The sequence below is a fragment of the Doryrhamphus excisus genome, linkage group LG8 (genome assembly GCF_037039965.1).
Source record: "Doryrhamphus excisus strain RoL-2023G ecotype Guam linkage group LG8, RoL_Dexc_Guam_v1.1, whole genome shotgun sequence".
NCBI lineage: Eukaryota > Metazoa > Chordata > Actinopteri > Syngnathiformes > Syngnathidae > Doryrhamphus > Doryrhamphus excisus.
This window is the reverse complement of record NC_136364.1, coordinates 22,729,407-22,753,487: the sequence shown is the minus strand read 5'-3', so window position 1 is coordinate 22,753,487 and position 24,081 is coordinate 22,729,407. Positions and strand designations below refer to the sequence as shown.

At 39.9% G+C, this 24,081-nt stretch overlaps 1 protein-coding gene across 2 annotated transcripts; it reads left to right on the top strand.

Annotated features, from left to right (window-relative positions):
• Positions 1-4,147: 4,147 nt before the first annotated feature.
• On the top strand, positions 4,148-17,862 carry meis3 (myeloid ecotropic viral integration site 3). Of its 2 annotated transcripts, none has more exons than XM_078793057.1 (13): positions 4,148-5,053; positions 5,213-5,303; positions 10,384-10,523; positions 10,768-10,942; positions 11,018-11,068; positions 11,146-11,196; positions 11,854-12,003; positions 12,103-12,211; positions 12,469-12,614; positions 13,958-14,034; positions 15,197-15,255; positions 15,336-15,422; positions 16,908-17,862. In XM_078793057.1, exons 2-13 carry the CDS (start codon positions 5,292-5,294, stop codon positions 17,105-17,107), a joined length of 1,257 nt encoding a protein of 418 aa, XP_078649183.1. In that variant the 5' UTR covers positions 4,148-5,053; positions 5,213-5,291; the 3' UTR covers positions 17,108-17,862. The 2 variants fall into 2 exon arrangements, with proteins under 2 accessions (XP_078649183.1, XP_057936636.1); XM_058080653.2 differs by having other exon boundaries at positions 4,148-5,092.
• Positions 17,863-24,081: the final 6,219 nt, after the last annotated feature.

The following is a 24,081-nucleotide window of genomic DNA, read 5'->3' as shown; positions in this document are numbered from 1 at the left end:
TGATATGTAGTATTCTACATTGGTCACTAGGTGTCAGTAATGCTACATTGATGGGAAACACTCCTAATGCTATGTTCCTTATTTATTCCGTTATTATGTCTACTAAAATATATTAGGGAATATGAGTGTAAAGGTGTCATAGGGGTGTTATTTCATGTCAAGAGGGCTCTAATAATGTTGAAACAATTATTTAGGTTTCTACGCTCCAACTGTGGAAAAATCTTTCATTTATAAATGAGAAATACTACTTTGGGGAAATTCCCATATCAAAATATCACAATATCGCAATCAAGTAATTGTGATAAATGAGGGATTCATGTAATCAGAAATATTATCATAACTGGCAGGATAGACATCAACACATAAGTGCAGTCTTACAGTATAAGCATTCATTAAGGTAAGGCTTTCAGCTGTCTTGTGATTGCTCAAAATGTACATACAGTAAATGTGTATGTACTGTATGTACAGTATACTGTATGTGATCAAAATAAGTAATAATCCATTAAAGGTGGTGTCAATTTATATAGTTTTTCTGCATATTTTATATGGCCAGATTTGATTTAGCTTACCCGTACTTATGTATTCATTATGTCAGTTTTACTACTGCACTCATTTTGTTATTATTGTCATTATTGTTATTTTGTTTATTTGGTGTATCCTGAATTATGATGATGATGTGATGAGTGACAATTATTATCTTTATAAAGGCAAAAAAATAAATTCTTGTTCATGGAGGATCTCATAAGTCTGATGTGGTGGATTTTAATATAATGTATTTTGATGGAATCTAAATTTATGGACCTTTTCAGTGTGTCCATAAATCACATGCTTTAGCTTTCAGCACAAACTCAACTGCGCATGTCCTGAATATGTTACGCATTAATATGCATTATTATATGTAGGAATGAGGCGTTGGGACACAAACGATGTGATAAAGGACATTTTCCTTTGGAGTATTTGTAATGTAAATGTGTGTCATCTCCATCAATAGTTTGTTACTTTAGGTGATAGCATGGTTGAAACGCGTGGATAAGCACAAAGCATTCCAGATAGGTAACAAAAAAAAAAAAGCGGTGGAAGTTAATCCTTTTGATTCTTTGTTAACAAGTCAAAACAAGCAACTTTTTTTTCTGTCACGCTTGGTATCACCGGCTCAGTGTCGAAGGGGGTTGAGGACTGTGATCACCCCCTTTAGAAAACCAGCACCCCGCAGAGTTGAAAGTCCCCCCGGGGTCCTGCAGCATGAGCACTATGCGCAGTCTCACCAGCGGCCCCGCGCTCCAACCCCATGCCGCCCACGGAGCCTCCTGCCCGGGCTGCCGTTCCCTGCCAAGCCGGCGGTGATTGAAGTGCAGCTGCCTGTTGGCCATCGCAGCGGGGGCCGGCAAAGAGGCACATTTGGAATAATTATTATGTTACTGAGGTGTCATTTACAACACAAGACTTCTCCACCGCCGTGACATGTTTTTTCTCTCTCTTCGGTGAAAATGAAATATTCTCACCAAAAACGAAGACCAAGTGGTGACATTTGGGCTGCGTCAAAAGGCTGATCGCGCTAGGATAGATGCCACAATAAAACGCTTTAAAAGCTATTATCACGCTATAAATTCCACGTCACCGAGCACACTTTAAGTGTATTTATGACCTCCGCTGTGTGCCAACCTTTATTGCAATTAGCCTCATTAGGTGGCTGATAGGCAAATTTCCCTATCAGATACTAAATACAGAGCCAGCCTGCTGATACTGATACAGATACTTCAGCTATATCGATATCATTGATCATTTGGTGATTTTCACTTTCATTTATCATGATGATTATAATCACAATGAAACATGTTTAAGGAAAACAAAATTTAATGATATACAAATACAAAAATATAAAACAATGCAAAAATATCAAGCAACATATACATCCTTTTATTACATACAATTGTTCATAAAAATAAAGTCAGTAGTGTAAAATAACTAAACAAAAGCAAAAACCACTGAGAATCTGTATGATTATTGCATAATTATTATTTATTGATTATTGCCTTAGGCTGGCCACAGTAAAAGGCCGTTCCAAAATGAATTGATTAAATACCAGATGTTATTATGTGTTTTTATAAACCTCAACGCCCCATCCCAACAACGTATATCAAATATTAAATATATAATATATATATAATATTAAATTTTCTTACACGAGAGGCAAAAAAAGCAACTCCCCACTAAGAGATTTAGCTTCAGAGCAATTTAAAGCCATAAAAATGGCCACTAGGTGGCAGAAGTGCATTTGGTGGACCGGAAGCAACGCACATGACAGAAGGGAGGACGTGGGAGAGCGTGGAGGAGTGCAGCGTACAGAAGGTTAGGCATTGGAGGGAAATTTGAATGCATGCACGCAGGGTTCATTTCCAAATGTCCATCCATCTATTTTCTATATCGCTTATCCTCACTAGGGTCGCGTGGGCATGCTGGAGCCTATCCCAGCTGACTTCGGGCGAGAAGTGTTGGTACACCCTAGACTAGCATTTCACAATGTGAAAATTGGAAATAGCAAATGGTGTTATATTTGTAAATTGTTATCCTTTTTCTAGTCGGGAACCGATATTTTCCTGAAACTTATTTATGTTCTACTAAAGAACAGAAAAAGGTAGAAACAAACTTTTTTTTCTCGATACTAATTATTTTATTATTTTTGTGGGTTCCATGTTTACATATCCATGCAACACAATATTCTGTGTGCTTTGAAAGATCAAACTAAATCGTCTAAAATAGCCGGTACTGAAGGGATTGTCTTTAGAAAAATGGAAAATGGGAAAAACAGCCGGTATCAGCAACATCTCACGTTGTTGAATGTTGGTCCACTCCTCTTCAACAGCTGTGCAAAGTTGCTGGATGTTGGCAGGGACTGGAACGTACGCCGATCCAGAGCATCTCAAACATGCCTAATGGGTGTCATATCTGGTGAGTATACTGGCCATCCAAGTACTGGAGATGTTTTCAGCCTCCAGGATTTGTGTACAGATTCTTGTGACAAGGGGCCGTGCATTATTATACTGCAACATGATGAACGGGATTTTTTATTCTTGTCACTTATACAGAAGTACAAGCGAAATTATGCCAGATGCCATCAAATACGAACATTTGCTCATTCAAGTGACTTACAACAAGAAATTTCAGTCAGGTGGAGAACCCGATGCAGATGAACTTCCCTGAGACGACTTCTGACAGAAATGATTTGGTTCTGCAAACAGGCTGTTGCAGCAGCTGTCCAGGCGGCTGGTCTTGGATAGACAGTACCTTTGGAGGTGAAGATGCTGGATGGTGTCAGGCCGGTTGGATGTACCGCCATATTCTCTGAAACGCCTTTGGAGACTGCTTATGGTGGAGAAATGAACATTCAATTCACGGCTCTGGTGGGCATTTGTGTAGTCAGCATGCCTGTACAGCACGCTCCTTCAACACTTGCCACATCTGTGGCATTGTACTGTGTGATAAACCTGCACATTTTCAAGTAGCCTTTTATTGTGGCCAGTCTGAGGCACGCCTTTGCAAGAATCATGCTGTCTAATCAGCATCTTTATATGCCGTGCCAAAAGAAAAGTGCTCACAAACAAAATGTAGACAGGTTTCTGAATAATTTGGTTTACTTTAATTTATTATAATTTTTTTACAGCGGCTGCCCCTCCTGACGTAACCCTACACATGGAAGAGAAGTGAAAAATCACTCATAAAGCGAGTATCGACTGATACAATCGATATTGCCAGTAACACTTACACCAATACTAATTCTTTCAATTTTTTAAGTTGATGATTTTACCATTAGATCATTGATATATTATTATAATCAAAATAAAACACAGGACAAATATTTTAGGCAGACAGACAATATTTTCATCAACAAACAAATTTGTAAAAAATTTAACAAGACAACAATACACTTGTACTGCTGGAACAAAATGAAGTCGGTCATGCAAGTAAACAACTAAGTAAATAACTAAGTAAACAACTAAGTAAATAAAAGCAAAAAATCATTAACACCCATTTAAAGCCTTCAGCTTTTTGTTTCTAAATCACTCCTGTGTCCAAATACACTTTCTTTTGTTTGTGTTTTGTTGTTGTTGTTTTAATTTGACAACTTCCTGTTCTTTCTTCCCGGTTGTGTTCTGTTTCCTGTTTGGCCCTCCTATAGTATGGTATGGTATGAACAGTGTGAGAAACTCACCTGCTGATTTTTAATCATTGTCATATTTAAGCACCTTTCGCTAGAGTTAGTTAGTTGGTTGGTTCTTATCCTTTGACATTAAGCTAGCGTTTGTGGTTGTTTACTGGTATGTTTTGTCTTATTCTCCGTGCTACAACCTGTGTTAGCTAGTTGTTTTTTTTGTTTTTTGGTATAGCCTAGCATGGCTCTCAGCCTAGCATGGCCAAGTTTCTCCCACCCTTTTCTGGTCTTTTTTCCGTGGGTTTTATTTGGACTTCGACTGTTCCTAATAAAGAGACTCTTTATTTTATCTCTTTAAGAGACTCGGGGTCACTCGGAACCTAAACGTCGCATTTTCACCTTCTAATGGACACCAACTAAAGTTCAACGAAAGAGTTGTCTTCATGACAATGCAGCTGCGGAGACAATTAAATGATGAAAAAAAGAAGACGAGCGTGGGGGTTTGTGTGTGTGTGATGATGATGATGAGGAGGAGGAGTAAACGAGGCAGAGGAAGAGGCGGAGGGATGAAGGAGAGGGGGAGCAAGAGACCCCGTCGCGTTTTGACCCTCGGAAACCTTCCCGCACACCGCCACCATCATCACCCCTCCTCTTCCTCCTCTCTTCTGGAGCCTGAAAACCAGCATCGCTGCTTCCCGGTGACATTTTGCACTTTGCAGCGCGGACGACGAGCCTTCTCGCTGGACCTTCTCCTTCTTCCATCGGCACCGAGCATCCCCGCCTCCCCCGCCGCCTGTGCAGCACAGCCGGACCGAGAGGCGCTGCAGGCGGAAGCGAGGAGCTGCAGGAAGCCGCTGCTTCTCTGGACTTAAAAACACACAACTGGGAGATATTTACGTTTAGGTGCGACATATTGTAGTGTTGTACATATTTAGCACCGCTGTAAGTATCACCAGGATGCTTAAATATTTTATATATTTACATTTTTTTGCATGATATGAAATGCGATTGGCTGCAAGGGAAGCAGCAAGAATGTTGAAAACAACGTTCCATCTCTTCCAGGAGGACCGAGGCTGAGCTTGCTGGACTATAACCGGGCAGAGCATCATCATCTCCGGGGAAGGACCGACTGGCGAGTCGCATGGAGAAGAGGGTAGGTCGATGCTTTGTGTGTTTTTTATTTCATTTAATTTACTCACGTTTAGTGGTTTGCACCAACAATTGACTATTTTAACCGCAGGGCTAATTAGGAAGGTCCACTTTTGCACAAACCTGCAGGCCCAGAGGACCTTAGGGGTGCTGACCTAAGCTCTTTGGGTTTTAGAGCATTGTTCATACATGCTGCAAAAAAACAACTAGAGTTTAGAACTTCTAATAGGTGGACATTAGTGGAATGTGGAAGCTGCAAACTGTGGAGGCAGTTGTGTATTTGTAGTGTTTTTTTGCCCTCTTGAGAGGACATGGCTGTGCCAATCTAAATGCACACAAGGGTTAGATAGTGCGGGTCATTAAGAGGAGGAGAGCAGAGGCGGCTCTTCAACTCAGTAAGTAGGTCAGTTTTTTTGCTACACTGATTCAGAGGCATGGAGCAGGAGAAGTGAGGCTGCAGGCTGAGACCTCACAGTGCAGGGGAGCAATTAGAGATGGACACACACACACACATATATATATATATTTTTACAGGTTTGTGAGTTTTTTTTTTTTACATCTATTTCAAACACCTTTTACTTATTTTTTTGTTGTACTTGAAGTTATCTTTGAAATCCATAGGACTTATAAGAATTTAGTTAACTTCCAACAACTTTTTATTGGTCATTAAAGTGAAGTATTTGAGGAAAAAAACATACCCCAAAAATATTAACAAAAATAAGAAAAATTGTCAATAATGGTCTTGTATCTTAAAACGGTTAATCCGGGGGAATTTTATAAAAATATAACATTTTAATGTGGCTTCTCCTCAGTGGAACTAGTCATTGTGAGTCAAGTGTAATATCTGTAGAAAAAACCCAATCACATAAAATGTGTTCTTGCCTCTGGTAGCCTATTGACCAGCACTGTGACTTAAAAAGGGGGAAAATTTGCGGAATTTGTCATCTCTGGCAATGCGCTTTGATCATCTTGACGCACAGAAACCTGATCCGGGTCCATGCGTAAAGAGAGACGCGCAATCCGATAGTGGTGATTGTGTTAATAGCCGGCCTCCATAAAACTAGAAGGTGTTGCGGACCAGGGCCTCAAAGCAGGTGCTTTCTGTTCCCGGTGGCCAGATGGGACTATGAAACACAACAATTTGGGATAAGCCGTGTAGGACAGTATTGGTTCTCCAAAGTAGGGATATTGGGAGACAGCTCCAGTGGTCCTGCAGATGGACATGGAGGGGGGCAGTGCAGCTAGGTATAAGTTGGGGGTCTTTGGTGTGTATTCATTTACATATGTGTGTTCTACACCCTGCAAACACACAAGCACAATCATAAACATGTTGCATTCCTCTGACAGTATCATTTATGCTGTATTTGTAAACATTCTGTATTGCAGGGATGACCAAAGTGTGGCTTTTTTTGTTTACATTCTAAAAACAAACAAAAAAACAACAGCAGACATTTTAAAAGGCCTCGTTTATTTCTATTTTGGTTTGTACCTGTCAGTGTTCAGCCACTATAAATGCTTTTGGCATATTTTTTTTTACACCGGATGTTCTTCCGGATGCAACCCTGGCCGGGAATTAAACCCGCGCCCTCTGCCATTAAGGTAGAAGCCTGTACCATCACCAGGAATGACCAAAAGTCACAAGAAAAAGTTGGATGCAAGTAACAATTATTTTCTTAGTCAATTAATCTGAAGCCTGTTTCGATTAATCAAGTAATTGGAGCAACATCAACATGACGAAAACACTAAACAAAAATGTCAATCACTGCTAATGAATGTGAATATCTTGTTTTGCCAAAAACACGGCCATCATATGTTGGCTTTCATAAAAAAAATTACATTTGAGAGGCTGAATTCAGAGGGTATTTAGATTTTTGCATTACAAATGATGAATCAAATACCAAAATAGTTGTCAATTAATTGTATAATCGATTAATCATTGATTCACTGATTATTTGTTTCATCTTTAGTTAATACTAATACTAACATAGGCTTTGCCAGCCTATGTTTTATCACATACACATGGGTTGGTTGTGGCTTGTTGAAAACATAAACAAATATCAATATTGGCCCCAATAAAGGTTTAGACACCCCTGCTGTATTGGGTGTTGTGTTGTTGTATAGATATGAGCGAAAATCAATACAAAACTACTCGTTTCATGTGTGACTGGCGATATGTCCCCATGCGAGCTGGGTTAGGGCAGATGTTTATGTCAATATATGTAAAGCAGGAGCATCCAAAATGCAGCCTGCAGCTTTTTTTTTCTTTTTTTTTTTTTTTACTGCCGTGTATGCTCTAAGAATACCATTAAGGATTTTTAAGCCCAAATGAGATCATTACAAAGAGAAGGCACAGAAAAATGCATATGTTGACCTGCTGTGATTAATAAATGTGTTAATCATCAATTGTCACTAAATAGTACAAACATGGCAATGTAATAAATATTCCTTGATGTAAAATTATAGTTATTTACTAAATGAAAATGACAAAGTATTACTAGCTGTTTCTGGTTATGGGTGAAAAAATAGTTTTTTTTGTTTCATTTTGTTATTTTTGTTTTTTCCCCCCCTAATATTTCTGTGTTTGAATTGTCATTGATCCCTTGGGTGTGTGCCCTTAGGGAATGAATGCTCCAATAGCAGCAACACATTGTGTAGTATACAGTACATGAGACAGCAGTAACAATATCAGCATAGTTTGCAGATTAAAACAGGTTTAAATAAAAAGTAAGAATAAAAGCAGCTCTGAAAATACATTTTAAAAAAATATGTGAAGGAAGAGCCAAATGATTGCATGTTGTGTTGTTTTTTATGATGGGTGTGCGACTACTTTGAAGTACTGTTCATTGCATTGGGTTGAGCGGGACTCCCCTGATGTCAGGGAATCACTTCCCCTCTTCAGCTACGCTGCAGAAAGTCACGCACTCCTGTGTTAAATCCTAACCCTTGCGGTTGGCCATGGTGTACAAAAACCACACCAAGCACATCATAACTTTTATGGCGTGTTTAAAATAACACGGTATAGAGAGAATGGGTCCGGGCCAGGCCGCCGTCTGTCAGTGTTGTGATCCCAGTGGCCCTGCGGGACTGCGACACGAGTCCCTTTAATCCAGCAGAAAGAGAAGCAGGAGCAGATCTGCTGACCTGAGAAGCTGCAGTGAGCACAAATCAGCTCGCTAACACGATAGAAGGAGCACGAGGGGCGGGATGGCACATGTTTATTGATGATGCTTTGTGTGCAAGTACTGCTAAGGGGATGCTGGGCTGTGGGCCGACGTGCGTGCGTGTCTGTTTACATTAAGGCAGCAGACCCCGTTTAGGCAGTCCAGTCTGGTCTGGAGTTGTGAGACCTTTGCATGTAGAGTGATTCCACTTTGGATATTGTTGTCCATCCAAAAAGATGGAAGTACCATGCAGCGTGGTTTATGATATTCATAACACAGTCGGTAAGAAGAGCTACTATGTCCATGTGGACTGAATTCATTGGGAAATAAAAAGTTAGTGACTACATAAATCTTTTTTTTTTGTCTGTCAGACAAATAATACAGTGTTGAAAAGTGGAGTTAATCTTTGATAAACTTTACTTGTTTTTTGTGTTTTTAAGCCACCAGGGGGGATTTTCAGTACTAATTCAGATTTATAATTAGCCTAAAATGTCATCTTCATTGTCATTTCATACATGATTTTCTGTACATGGAGTATGGAAATGCCATTAATTGCATTTGAAAAAAAATATTTATGTAATATAAAAAAAACTGTATTATTGTTGATCATTAATATTTCCCTCCTCCATGGAGAACTAGTGAAATCTTTTTTTTTTGGACGTCATTTTTTGATAAATATGACCCAAGTCAAAAGCTGGCAGTGCAGATACTTTTCACACGCCTGAGTTTGTGAATAAGATTCATGCATTATTCAGTGAGAAATGTGATATTTGTCTCATACATGGTGTACTAGGATTACTGTATGGATGTGCCAAGGAGGCCTAAATACACGGCCAAAATGGCCAATACCAATACTTTTTACTTCAACTTTTTTCAAAATCTCTGAATAAATATGTGATTATTTTTTTCATATAATTTGTTGTGCATGATTATTATCAGAATGAAACAAGGACAAAGATTTTAGGCAAAAAAAGGCCTAAAAAAGAGGTAATATAGCAATTTCAATACAATAACAATCTTACAATATTTTATTTTATTAAACAATTGTTTGAGGAAAAAACAGTCCAAGATAAACAACAAAAACTACTATTGGCTCACATTCAAATCTGACCTGAGTTTTTAACAATATAACTACATACTGTAAATATTTCCAGTATATGTATTTGCCAAGCAACACACAAACAAGCAAAAAAGACACAGACACTTGGGGAAAAAACGAATATCGATGCCAGCATGCTAGTACCGATCAGATACAGGTACTTCTTTTGGTTAGAATTGGGTATTGTGTACATATTATCCATTATTGGTACCAAATTTGGAAACTGTCAGTGTTTAAACAGCACTCGAATTGGTACTTAAAAAATGGAAAACCATACAGTTAAACAGAATAGTAATTGGAGTACTTCAGCAATATAAATACAATATGAAAATTTTCATTATAGACTGCTTGTCTTGTAATGTTGATGTTCAGAATTCCGCTGTCCATGAATGCACCTCGCTCCCTGTGAGTGCGACTGGCGGTGGAAGTGCTGTTGCGTTTGTGTGATGGTGAAACGTGTGCACGGTGTTGTCGTGTTAAGGTTGGCAATAAAGTTTCAAAAGAGTGTCAGACTATTTGTGTGACTGTCAGGAATGCAGTATTACTACAAGATGTTGCTTGCTAGCACTTGTTGCAGGTGTCTGAAAGGAGACACCGATAGCTACTTGGTATTTTGGTCTGGTTCCTACCATTTACGACTGCACTGGTGGGTGCCGTTATATGAGTTTGCTGGTCTTTGGTATCAATATGATCAATAATTGGACCTCATACAAATTGAAGGAATACTCTCCATGTTATTGTACTTAGTGTTTTTCCAAGAGTACTCTAATTGTGGCCTTTCTGTATATGTACAAATGTAAATTTGACTCCAACTGTGTTTTCAGTATGAAGAGCTGGTGCAGTACTCAGGGTCGGAGGGCATGTCGCTGGGGGTCTACGGGGACGATGTCAGACCACTTCTACCCGCTCAGTATGGAGCCGCCATCCCCGACTCCCTGAAACATCACAAGGACCAGATCTATGGGTGCGTCCTGTGCTGGAATCCTGATATCGATGTGTTGCGGGGGGGCTGTGACTTATTTCAAACACTCGAAGCACATTAACGTTCACTTTCCAGCTGTCACTTTCATAAATACTGTGCTATAGAATAACTCACACCTCCTGCGAATGTATGGTGTGGGCACTGTGTGTCAACTGTTACCGCGTTTATGTCAAATATGTTAACTGTTTCTGTGTGTGTGTGTGTGTGTGTGTGTCCACGTCCACAGTCACCCACTGTTCCCACTGTTGGCCTTAGTTTTTGAAAAGTGTGAGCTCGCCACCTGCTCCCCGCGTGACACCTCCTCCCTGTCAGCCGCCTCCCACCTCCCCGGCATGACCAACCACAGCGACGTGTGCTCCTCCGAGTCCTTCAACGATGACATTGCTGCATTTGCTAAACAGGTGAGTGACAGCCCAGAGAGCCAATGGCGGAGCAGAGTTCAAACCCTAAAAATCATTCTGTTGCTTGTGTTGTAGATTCGTTCAGAGAAACCCATATTTTCCTCCAATCCTGAACTGGACAACTTGGTAGGATGCACTCGGACATAAAATACATGAAATGCAAGAACATCATTCCCATGCTTTCTTCTTCTTCTTCTTTGTAGATGATCCAGGCTATTCAAGTTCTTCGCTTTCATTTGCTGGAGTTAGAAAAGGTTGGTTGGTGCCCCGTTTATTTTAAATAGGTTTATAATACAAATAATCATCTTTATTATTAATCTATGTTCATGGCTCTAGATTAGGTGTGTCCAAAATGAACCCTGGGGGTCATTAGTGGTCACAGTAGGCACATTTTAATAAAACAAATAAATGAAAGAAAAAGAAAAGAGCAGTAATTTTACAATAATGGTTGAAATATTATGAACATTTGGTTATAATATTCAGAAAAAAGTATTCATCTTTCAAGAAAAGTATTAATTTTACACCACTTAAGTTGTAAAATAATGTAAAAAATATATTAGAAGCATAAAGTTGAAATGGTAAAGAAAATATGTTTTTTGAAGTGGTAATATATCTCCCAACATAAATAATAACGATGCACCTTTTGGAAAATTAGGTAGGTAAAAAGTAAAATTATGAAAACAAAGCAAAGATAAAAGGATGAGGAAAAATCTAGTTGAAATATTATTTAAAAAAACAGTTTGCAAAATGATGCAAAAAGTATATTGTTGGGTGAAAGTTGATATTAATAATACTAATGTGTCCCCTACAACACAAAGCCTCAAATGTATTTTTTTTCTTGAAATACTTCTTCTATAAAACATGGGTTGGTGTACAAAATGTAAACAATCTTGTTGTTTTCTTTCTCTCAGGTGCACGACCTTTGTGATAACTTCTGCCACCGTTACATCACCTGTCTGAAGGGCAAAATGCCCACAGACCTGGTCCTGGATGATCGGGAGGGGGGCTCCAAGTCTGACATGGAGGACTTTAATGGATCCTGCACCAGTTTGTCCGAACAGGTGAGACCACGTTGAAAGCATTTCTCTCCACATCATAACTGAATGTTTAAATAATAATATCATTTGGATATTATCTCTCTCCCTCTCTCGGTGATGAAGAATGCGTCATGGTTACGTGAGCCTGATGAATGTGCCACCACTCCTTTGGGAACACCAGGAACCTGTGGGCTGCCTTCACACAACACAGCAGACAACTGTAGTGATACAGGTACCTACATACATACATATGTACACACATACAGCAGACAACTGTAGTACTAAATACAGGTACCTACATACATGCAGAACACATACATTTTGTGTTCAAAATAAATCAAACCATCACCATTATTACAAAAAAAATTCCAAAAGCGTGTTCCATCTCCTAGAAATATGTAACTTTTTGCAAATGCCGGAAGCTCAAATGTGTGCATCGTACACACACACACACTTCCAGTCTGACAATCACGTTTCCGGTCCCTGCAGGTGACGGTCTGGATGCTGGAGTGGCCTCCCCAAGCACAGGAGATGACGACGAGTCTGACAGGGAGAGGAGGAACAACAAGAAGAGAGGCATCTTCCCCAAAGTGGCCACCAACATCATGCGAGCTTGGCTCTTCCAGCATTTGTCGGTGAGGCATTGAACACACCTTTTCCATTCTGGTACCTTATCATCCGGGACTGAACTCGGCCGATACGGCATACATACGTTAAGTTTACATTTTTTACTTTTTTTTTATAAAGAGGGGGGGGTGTATAAGAGGGAAACGTTAAAGCAATCCCATGGTACTCCAAGTTATTTGGGGTTATTTGCTTTACACTTCTGATTGTCATGCACAAATGGGCGAGTGTTGTTCCTCTGGAGCTGAGCTCATGAGCGCCCTCTAGTGGACACAGGCGCCTGACTGAATGAACGGCCAATGAACTGCTTTGCTGGGAAAAACGCATAGTGGGATAAAGTTGAAATAGTTTTTTATTTTATGTTATTTTATTTTAAACTGGTATTGGTACATGTCTTGTATATTTCTTAGCTCCCTTTGAGTGTTAAGTTGCTGCGTGATGATTTAAGATGACGCGGTGAGTCGGACTGAGTAATGATCTCCTGCAATTAGCAATGTGTTGACAAGATTGTTGTGAGTTCCCTTATAGCTTGTGATTGGCTCCTGCCAAAGGAAGAACTATCGTTTCGGAATTAATGGATTAAAATGCTGAGCGCTTGTTGCTTCCGGGGCAAGGGCGAGTGTGTCGGTGGTACCTCCTGTTGGGATTTTGGAGTCTGGACTCCTGGCTGGAGCTTGGGTCGTGTCAAAATAGATGGCTGTTGGTCACACTCTGGGCATTGATGCAACTATATATTTTTTTTGCAAAGATTCTCGTTATCGATAAGCCCAAAGATTGACTGGTTTATGATGATAGAAAAATAAAACATGTGTTTAAGCAATCTGCAAATATGCTGAATCAGCACCAAGCAAGGATCCACTGCGGTGTCCACAGAGCTTCAACAATTGAGCGAATGATTGTCAAAAGTGACCGTTGGATGTGAGACAGGATGGACATATTAGCGAGTGTATGGTGGAGGTCAATTAAATTACATGAAGACACGGGGATGAAGTGATTTTATGAATATGCTTGCCACTGAATAATTGTGGAAATTAAATAAATGGAGTGAGTAATTGTCAGTGAGATTGTTATATTGGTAATTAGCGACTAAATGAGCCAGATGAAATGTCACTTCCCTCCAATTGCTCCACCGTGCTCCGACACACACACACACACATGAAGTTCAAAATGGGAGCACAGATGTGAATTGTGATGCCAGGTCGTTGGTATTCACCGTGATATTTTCCCGTACTGGACTTTGCTGGATTTGAACTAAAACCTCAAGTGACCCACAAATACGACTGAAATGGAGTCCCATAAAAAAAGAAAGGTGTTTCTTCTTCTTTAACGGTTTCTTTGTGTGTCCCCCCCGCAGCATCCGTACCCCTCGGAGGAGCAGAAGAAGCAGCTGTCGCAGGACACGGGTTTGACCATCTTACAGGTCAACAACTGGTCAGTGTCCCGCCAATCAATACGCTCATTTGAGCTCTGTGCGCTTTATCAATAATCACTTGGCCTTGGTTAAATATATCAAGTGTCATTTGTCAAGCGGAGCGTGCCGCATCGATACCATCAACTGGCGAGCCGGTGCGGCGCTCCTCTAGCTTTTTTTACAGCTTAGCCGAGGGGATTTTGTTGGATATAAATGTGAATTAAATAAAAGGCAGCACTTTTATGGGACAATAATGAATTCTACAAAAAATAAAGCAGCTTCACAAAGGAGAAGGAAAGTCCCAGCAGGCATCTTTTTACAGGAGCGAAGGGGCAGTAAAACTTATGGGCTTCAAGTTCATAAACCCAACAGCAAATCAATAACCTATAATCAAAATTTCATAGGACACTCATTGAAGTACTTGGCAATTTAAAAATATTAACCCTAGAAGATACTACTACATGTTTATTTCATGAAATGTAATGAATGCACAAAAAGCAAAACGCAACACTTTGCAGCAGGGGTGTGCAAAGTGTGGGGGGGGGGGGGTCCATTTCCTGGCCTGTGACTTGTTCATTACTGGCCCACGAGATGCTATAAAACTCAAACTACACACTAAATAAAACTAACATATAGCAAAAAGACACAATGTAAGGACAAAAACTGACCTGTTGACATTAATAATTAATAACAGGAAGCTTTGGCTGTGAATACATGCTAATAGATTTTATTATTATATTGTTATTACTAAATAAAACTAAAATAAAGCAAAAAGACACAATGTAAGGACAAAAACTGACCTGTTGACATTAATAATTAATAACAGGAAGCGTTGGCTGTGAATACATGCTAATAGAGGTTATTAGCCTTTTTGTAAAATGAAAAACAAACATATAATACCCAAGTCATCCAGTTGAATTCGTCCGGACCGCATGGCTAACACCAGGCTGTGTAATCAGGATCACATGTTTAAACATGGACCACGAACACGCACAGCAATCCCATCAATGCAGATCAATCAATTATTCCAAGGGTGATCAATATGAGCTCCTTCCTAACGTTGATTTACTCCCCCCCCTGAAAGGGTTAAGTGCTTGTAAAAGAGAAAAGGTTAACAGTCTGTGGGTCGGCCTTTCCTTCATTAACTGACCTCCTCCATTTCCTCGCTCACGCTTGCTTCAGGTTCATCAATGCAAGGAGGAGGATTGTTCAGCCCATGATCGACCAGTCAAATCGCTCAGGTTAGTGATTGACATTCAGCCCGCCTTGGTGGTCGACTAAAGGTCTTCACTGACGTTTCCTTTATACGCCATGGTGGCAGGTCAGGGTGGTCCCTACAGCCCAGAGGGAGCAGCGCTTGGCGGTTACGGGCTTGACGGACAAGCCCACCTCGGGCTCCGAGCGGCAGGTATTCACAGCACACGCTTTTTAAGATGATGATGATGATGATGATGATGTCAGCATACAGGAAAATGGAAGGAATCTCCATGGAAGATTGGTGTAGATAAATTCCCCACATGAGATTTCATCATTTAAATTTGAAAATTTTGTGCAGTAAAGATCATAAAAGCAACCCAATGTACATCAATATATGCTAATATGCTATCTGAACAAAACATCCACACCCTTGCCTTGTATTATACAGTACGTGATGAAAGGAAATGACTCTAATCCCTCGTTTATCACTGGTAATTGGTTCCACACCCGTAATAATGGAATTATAAATAAGCATTCCTGATTTATAAATGGAATATTTTTGTGGTTATAGCAGTTTATGACCTGCGAAATACAGTTTTAACATTATTAGAGCTCTCCAGACAAATACTAACACCCCTATAGTCACCTTTACACCTGTATTATTCAATATAATATACATAATAAGAGTAAATATGCCATTTAAGACAAGACTTGTGTTTCACTGTGGCGTGGACAGGATGTGGGGTTTGAATTTGATTTTAATCTTGGGGTGGGTTCCAGCCACAACAGTAGCTGAGGTTTTTATTCAGGTAATTCAAAGTGAAGAGAAGTGTTTTCATCTTAGATTAGAACATTGCCAAAGTTGAGGATTATGGCACATCTTCTGGAAGACTGTACCAGATTATGGCCAAATGTGGCCCGCGGGACACTAGTTTGAGGCCCCCGCCTTGATATGAAAGTTTAATGTTAGTGCGGCCCGCGCAAGTTTGGATGCTGTATGGTATCATGTACCCAGAAAAAATTACTACGTTTGATTCATGTTCATGTTAAAGGTTAAATAACTGTTAATAGTTATCCTCCCTATCCGTGTGGAAGTGGTAAGTTTTTGGCTATTTAAGTTGAAAGGAAATAACTTGAAGGCTACCGTTTAGGTCGCTAGCTCTCTAGTTTGCGAGTTAGCATGTGTCTCAAGACCCTGCAGTTGCGCAATATGTTGTAAATAAAAAGAGTATAAATGTGACTATAGTCGTGTTTTGTCATGTCTACAGGGCTCTAATAATGCTTTGTTCATTTTAATCTGAAAAAAATCATTTGTCTACCCACCAACTATATGTGCTTTCTTATGTTTTTATTATTATTATTATATTTATTTATTACTGATTGATTGATTTTTTTTATTCTTGATCTTATTTTGCGCAGAAAAATAAAAATTAAGATACTTGAGAACAGTGGAATGTTTTATCAGCGCTTTTATTGTAGAAAATCGGAACCAAAGCACTGAAAAAGTTTGTATATTTTTCTGTTTTTAATATTTTTAATATATATTTATTTATTTTTTTGAAAACCTGATGTGGCCCAGTCTCACCCAGACCCTAGCTCCGGTGGCCCCCAAGTAAATTGAGTTTGAGACCCCTGCTCTAGATGATGTAGAATTGAATAGTAAATAACGCCTCCGTGTCTCTCCGTGCCCCCCCAGGTCTCCAGGGGATGCCATCCCTGCAGGGAGACTACCCTGGTGCTCTGCTGTCCCAAGCAGCCTACCCTCCCCACCCGGGACCTTCCCTCCACCCCTACCCGGGCCCGCACCCGCACGCCGCCATGCTACTCCACCCGCCGCCACATGCACACCCGGCAGAGCCCCTCCTCGCACAAGGACTGGACATCCATGCACACTAGCCGGGACGGACGGGAGTCGGTGTGACTGTGGTGCATGACTTGGAGATAATATTTAAAGAAAAACAGGACAAATTGCTCCAAAGTTTACATTCCCTACCCTGAAGACAACAACCTCAATGTAGCACACACACACACACACACACACACATGGACACACACTCTGACGTAAGCCATACCTCTCTCAGAGTAGAAGTGCTTCCTCCACTCCACTGTGTCCCACGGATAAGACCAACGCTTTAAACGTCATTGTTGGAGACCAACTAAAGGGGACTCGAACCTGTGACCGTATGCCTTCTTCCATCTCCGTCTTCCTGCACACGTGACTGTCGGACACCCCCCACTCTCCTCACACGTTTTATTTAAGACCCATTTGAGTTTCTACTTATTCTATTTTTCTATTTATGTGTGCTAATCTTGGCGGATGCAGCTCAGATGTTCAAATGTTAGCGCTCTTCCTCGGCATGAAGCTAAAACGCAAGGAATGACTTCCGGTCTGCCTCGCTGTCGTACCGATGACCTCCTTAACATGCCAACAGGTGTGCGTCACACACACACACACACACACACACATAGAAGGACACACACTGACGAGACAGGCTCTTTAAGCATTTGATGACATTTAGTGTTTGGGGGGGGGGGCTGCAACCAAAGGACTTAAACATTCTGCTCCCGCTCGACTTCGCTCGGACTGCTGAAACATTATTTCTGAATGATGTGCTCATTGAATTAAAATGTTTTTTTTACCGAGTGTTGATTGGTCGTCTTTCAGAGTGTTGGCCGTGCTTTCATTTATAGCCGATGTTGAACTGTCTAATCTGTGGGGGGGGGGGAAACCCAAAGTAGACACTAGAGTTGGGCGATTTTGGTATTGATACCAAGTTTCAGTGTTGCAAAAATAATATTAAAATACCTCAATTAAATAAAAATTTATTAAAATTTTTTATATATTTAAAAAAAATTATATATTTATATATTTTTAAAAAATTGTATCCTTTGTATGTAAAATAATAGCACTTTTTGTGTCTTACTGTACAAATAACAACAAATAATCCAGCCCTAACATAAAACAAAAACATCAATTTTCTTTGTTGAAGTTGTCTGCATCTTTTTTAGTGCCCTCATTAGGGTCATTCATGGGAGGAATGTAAGAGCCTATCCCAGCTGACCGTTAGCTGACCGTTAGGTGGGGTACACCCTGGACTGGTCGCCGTTCAATCCCAGAGCACCAATGAAAAAAATGGTGTGAAAATAAAACAGAATATTTGATCACCCTAACCTTTTCATTCTGACTGTCAAAGTCGGCTGGGGTAGGCTCCAGCTTACCCGTGAGTGACCCAAATGAGGACGTTGTGTAGAAAATGAATGGGACTCCAGAATAATGCATGATTTCTTCAGCAAAAAGTTTGTGAGATTAATAAACAATAATGCTAATTTAAGATAGTGGTGTCAAGAGATTAATTCATTAATTTGGAATTAATCTAATTAATCTCTTTTTTTCACCAATTAATTTCACCTAAAAGTTGAGAAAAGCCCTCACCTGATACACGGGATAGTTTCTATCATGCCTCTGGACCTGGACCATGCAAAGTGGTTTAGAAAATAGTGGAATACTTGGGGTCTTGGGTCTTTCCCACCAAAGCTCAGGTGGTGGGACTTTTTTAGGAGGAGGATCGTTTTCAAGTCACAATCCCTCCCAGGGTTCATCCTCACTCTCAACATTCAGCAACGCATTCAAACCTGAATACCCCCCCTTAGACCTCACCCTCCCCCGCCCCAGTGGGGCCCGGGGCAGCAATGGGGGGGTCAGGGGCCACAGTTCAAACTGAGGTCAACAGGAAATGGCTGTTCTCTCTGGTACCGAGGTCCTGACCTCAGCACCCCTCCACTTTTCATTTCTCCTTGCCCGTCCTCGCCCTCCATCCCCACTCGTCCTTTCACCTCCACTGTGGCGCCCGTTCACTCGCCCCCCCCGCCCAAACCCCCCCGCGTTGTCCAGCTAATGTTTGACAAAACAGTCAACAAAAATGAGGGCTTCCTAGCTAGCTATTCCTCTCGCCTTCTTTGCTTCTTTTCCTAGCCGCTGTACACGGTGTAGGAGTACACACCCGTGTGTACTCACGTGACCACACCCCTCTACATCAGTACAGACTAAATACTACCTCCATATTGGCTTTCTTACCTATTTATCAATCGATACTAATATTGACAGCAGCTCTCAATCTAATTTCAGGTCACATCTTGTTTATTATTATTATGCTCGTATTATTCGTTTTACTTGATGCCATTGGATGCTTTTCATAAATAAACACTGTTTGTGAAAAATTAGACAAAAGACACTGGTAAATAATATATAATAATAATAATAATAATCAACTAAAATAACATGTTCTTCTATGATTAACAGCTAAATTCACAAATAATGCACATTTGTATGCGGCACAAACATCCGTGTAAGAACAAAGTCAAGTGCAAAGTATGAAAGATGGAATTAATGCAGTCAATGACTGAGCTCATTTCAGACAACGGACATCCCGAGCTATCAACCAATATCTCATGTTTTATGCCAATAATATTAGTCAGCCGATTATTATCTGACATACCAAGTCCGATCTGTCGAAGCTTTGAAGGATCCTTACCAATTTTACTGCCCACTTTTATTGATTTTGATGGAACCATACATCTATTTTTTTATCTATAAGCATGCTGCTTAGCAGTCATGATGAACTTAACAATATTACAATATTACATAAATATATATATTATATTATATAAATAATTATTAAATATTATATAAAATATTATATAAATTAAAACCATAAAAAATAAAAAAAATCTCCCTTTGTTGACAAAGGACACGGCCTTAAAAAGCATTTTTAGTAAAAAGAAGATAATTAATTAATAATGATGCATCAACAGGGTTGACTAGAAAAACACTGAATATCTAGAAATATTCTTAAAAAAGAAGATAATTCTCATGTACCAGTATGCATGTAATATGCACTACATTTGTTTATACCTCGGTTTTAGGTCAGACTAAAACCAAAAACTGAGGTAATCTTTCCCACAGGAAATAATGTACATCCAGGCAGCCAAAAATATGATCATATAAAGTATGACTGTCCTTTTTGTCCTTTTACTGGAAAAAACAATGCAAAAACAATCATAAATGACGTACACATTGAACATAATATCAATATGGACTTGCCGTACATCTGCAAATTCACCTTTTTTATGAAATTGCTGCCACTTGCAACATCCCTTGGCCCCATGGTGGGTTATTTAGCAGATGCATTCAATGAGAAAAATATAAGCAGTGAGCCACCGATGCTTAGGATGCTTTGTTTGATCACCAGTCAAATTGGCTAAAGATACAACACAAACGGACTAGTTTGTCACGTGTAAAACCAAGGCAACATTTTGGTGATATGTAATTTTTTGGGATGTAAAATATTCCATTCCCACCAGCTATCAGCTAGAAACTAGTGAAACAGTCTGATTGACACAACAGGCTGCATTAGGCCGAAGGACACACTTTATTGATAAATGGAGCAGGGAATTGAGGTAATGTACACTATTAATGCTTGTGTGTGTGTGTGTGTGTGTGTGTGTGTGTGTGTGTGTGTAGAATGTACAGTGTGGTTGTGTGCTGTGCAAAAAGGTGAAATATTTTTAAGCCAAATGCTGTAATAACTCCATTAAAAATATCAACATCCTATTTGATATTTAGCTGAGTGTGCACAAACAGTCTTTATCGTGTGTCCATTACTTGCTGCACAGGCCATGTAGTGTGTGTGGGGGGGGGGGTACAAATACAAGTGTGTGTGTGTGTGTGTGTGTGTGTGTGTAAGGAGGGGCTACTCTGCCGGTCATTAATCATTCAATTACACACCTGTCAGAGTTCAGTGTGAGAGAGGGGTGAGGGAGGAGGGTGTAAATAAGTGAGTGGGAGGCGGAGGGAGAGACAAAAGGAAGAGAGGAATGCAGCTGGGAAAAGAGGAAGAGGGCAGAAAAAGACTGGAAAAGGGAGAGCACTTTGTGTGTGTGTGTGTGACGGAGGCAAGCTGTTGGATGGTGACGACAGCTGAAAGGTCCCAGTAGAAATGGACTCTTAGGTCAGACGGTTATAAGTACATCATTTCACAGAAATTCATATATTTATTTGGCAGTTGTCATCCACTACGCCGCTTATCATCACTGGGGTCACGGAGTGGCCAATTAAGCTAGCATGTTTTTGGAATGCGTTAGTGTTCTTACAAAGAACACTAAACTCATCACACACCAACTTAACACTCAAAAGGTGTAATTATGAAACCAGCTCAACCAAATCATTCATTTATTCATTCATTTTCTACTGCTTATCCTCACGAGGGTCGCAGGGGGTGCTGGAGCCTATCCCAGCTGTTTTGGGGCGAGAAGCGGGGTACACCCCGGACTGGTGGCCAACCAATCACAGGGCACATATAGACAAACAACCATTCACACTCACATTCATACCTATGGACAATTTGGAGTTAGCCACTTAACCTAGCATGTTTTTGGAATGTGTTAGTGTTCTTACAAAGAACACTAAACTCATCACACACCAACTTAACACTCAAAAGGTGTAATTATGAAACCAGCTAAACCGAATCATTCATTCATTTTCTACCACTTATCCTCACGAGGGTCGCGGGGGTGCTGGAGCCTATCCCAGCTGACTTCAGGCGAGAGGCGGGGTACACCCTGGACTGGTGGCCAGCCAATCCCAGGGCACATATAGACAAACAACCATTCACACTCACATTCATACCTATGGACAATTTGGAGTTAGCCAATTAACCTAGCATGTTTTTGGAATGTGTTAGTGTTCTTACAAAGAACACTAAACTCATCACACACCAACTTAACACTCAAAAGGTATAATTATGAAACCAGCTCAACCGAATCATTCATTTATTAATTCATTTTCTACCGCTTATCATGACGAGGAGTGGCTAATTAACCTAGCATGTTTTTGGAATGTGGGAGGAGAAAAGCCACGCATGCACGGAAGATGGCCGAGAGAGGAATTGAACTCGGGTCTCCTTGCTGTGAGGCCTGCGCACTAACCACTCGACCACCATGCAGCTGTATTTTTTGTTATTATTATTATTACTATATACATTATTAATTGCAAAAATACTACCATGTATTATGATTGTTATTTTGTGCTGCTTAGCTAATTAGCTAAATTATATCTGAAACGATGAGAGTGAGGATGGAGTAATTACGTTCTTCCTCCATCCTTTTTTCACGGCTTTTTAACAACAAGTTTGTATTAATTTGCTCAATGTTATGTTCTATTAATGTGTTTAATGTGTTTGCCTGACATTGCCCTCTATACTGTAAAATCACATGTACATGTGTGTGTGTGTGTGTGTGTGTGTGTGTGTGTGTTTTGCAGTCTTCATGATCTTGCAGCAGTACCTCAGATGCCTCAGGGCACAACCATCTGTGGTAACCCCCCCCACACTTTACATACACACACACACACACACACACACACACACACGCTGCCTCCACCACAGTCATATATCTAATTTATGAATGTGGTGAGTATTTTATACACATACTCGCGTATGCATAATATATTGCATATGAAATATATGGTAGAGTGACACAGTGTATGAGTATATTTTAAGCCATAATTCTCTTCCAAACCCATTCTAAAGTTTTTGTGTGTGTGTGTGTGTGTGTGTGTGTGTGTGTTGGCCAGCTGTTTCTGTGCTTGACATCAACATGCAGGCAGAAAGCCAGATGTCTCATTAAGCAAATTTGATTGGCTGGGTCATTAAGAATGCAGCGATAAGACGCTTCCATATGTGTGTACATAGAGCCTGTTTGTGTGTTTCATTTCCATAAGAGGCCCCGCGTATAACTATTGACATGTGTGCCGACATAATTTATGTGCATCCATTAAATATAACGGCAACACTTTTCGGACGCGGACACGTTATTGATGAGATAACTCGACGGATCAGAAGACGAGAAGGACTCATTTGTTGGATTCTGTGTACTAATACGTGAAATACTTTGAACATAAAGGTCACAGGAAGCTGCAGTTTTTGTAATGACCAGCAGGGGTAAGTCAACTTGAGCAATATTTTAGTCAGCTTCCTCCTTGATATATAATATATACACAAATCAAATAGCTCATTTTGTTATCTTAAGTTGAGCAATATTAATATTTAATTGTGTGCATATTCATCCTTATTTCCTTAATGAAGCGTCACTAATACACTTTAGACATGTAATGAGTATTAATATCCAGTCATTTTCTTTGTTTGATTGAAATAAGAGTACATGGCCCACTTTTAATGACCTGAGTACAATTTGAGAAACCCTGCTATAGTTCACTCAGGGCCTATTACTGCCCTCTAGTGGTGTAGAAACATCATTGCAACGGCATAATGTGTTTTACCATTTATTATTCTTTGCTTATTTACTGTCAAATTGCTACAAATTCATCCTTATTTCCTTAATGAAGCGCCACTAATGCACTTTAAACATGTAATGGGTATTAATAGTGAGTAATTTTCTTTGTTTGATTGAAATAAGAGTACATGGCCCACTTTTAATGACCTGAGTACAATTTGAGAAACCCTGCTATAGTTCACTCAGGGCCTATTACTGCCCTCTAGTGGTAGAGAAACATCATTGCAACGGCATAATGTGTTTTACCATTTATTATTCTTTGCTTATTTACTGTCAAATTGCTACAAATTCATCCTCATTTCCTTAATGAAGCGTCACTAACACACTTTAGACATGTAATGAGTATTAATATTGAGTAATTTTCTTTGTTTGATTGAAATAAGAGTACATGGCCCACTTTTAATGACCTGAGTACAATTTGAGAAACCCTGCTATAGTTCACTCAGGGCCTATTACTGCCCTCTAGTGGTGTAGAAACATCATTGCAACGGCATAATGTGTTTTACCATTTATTATTCTTT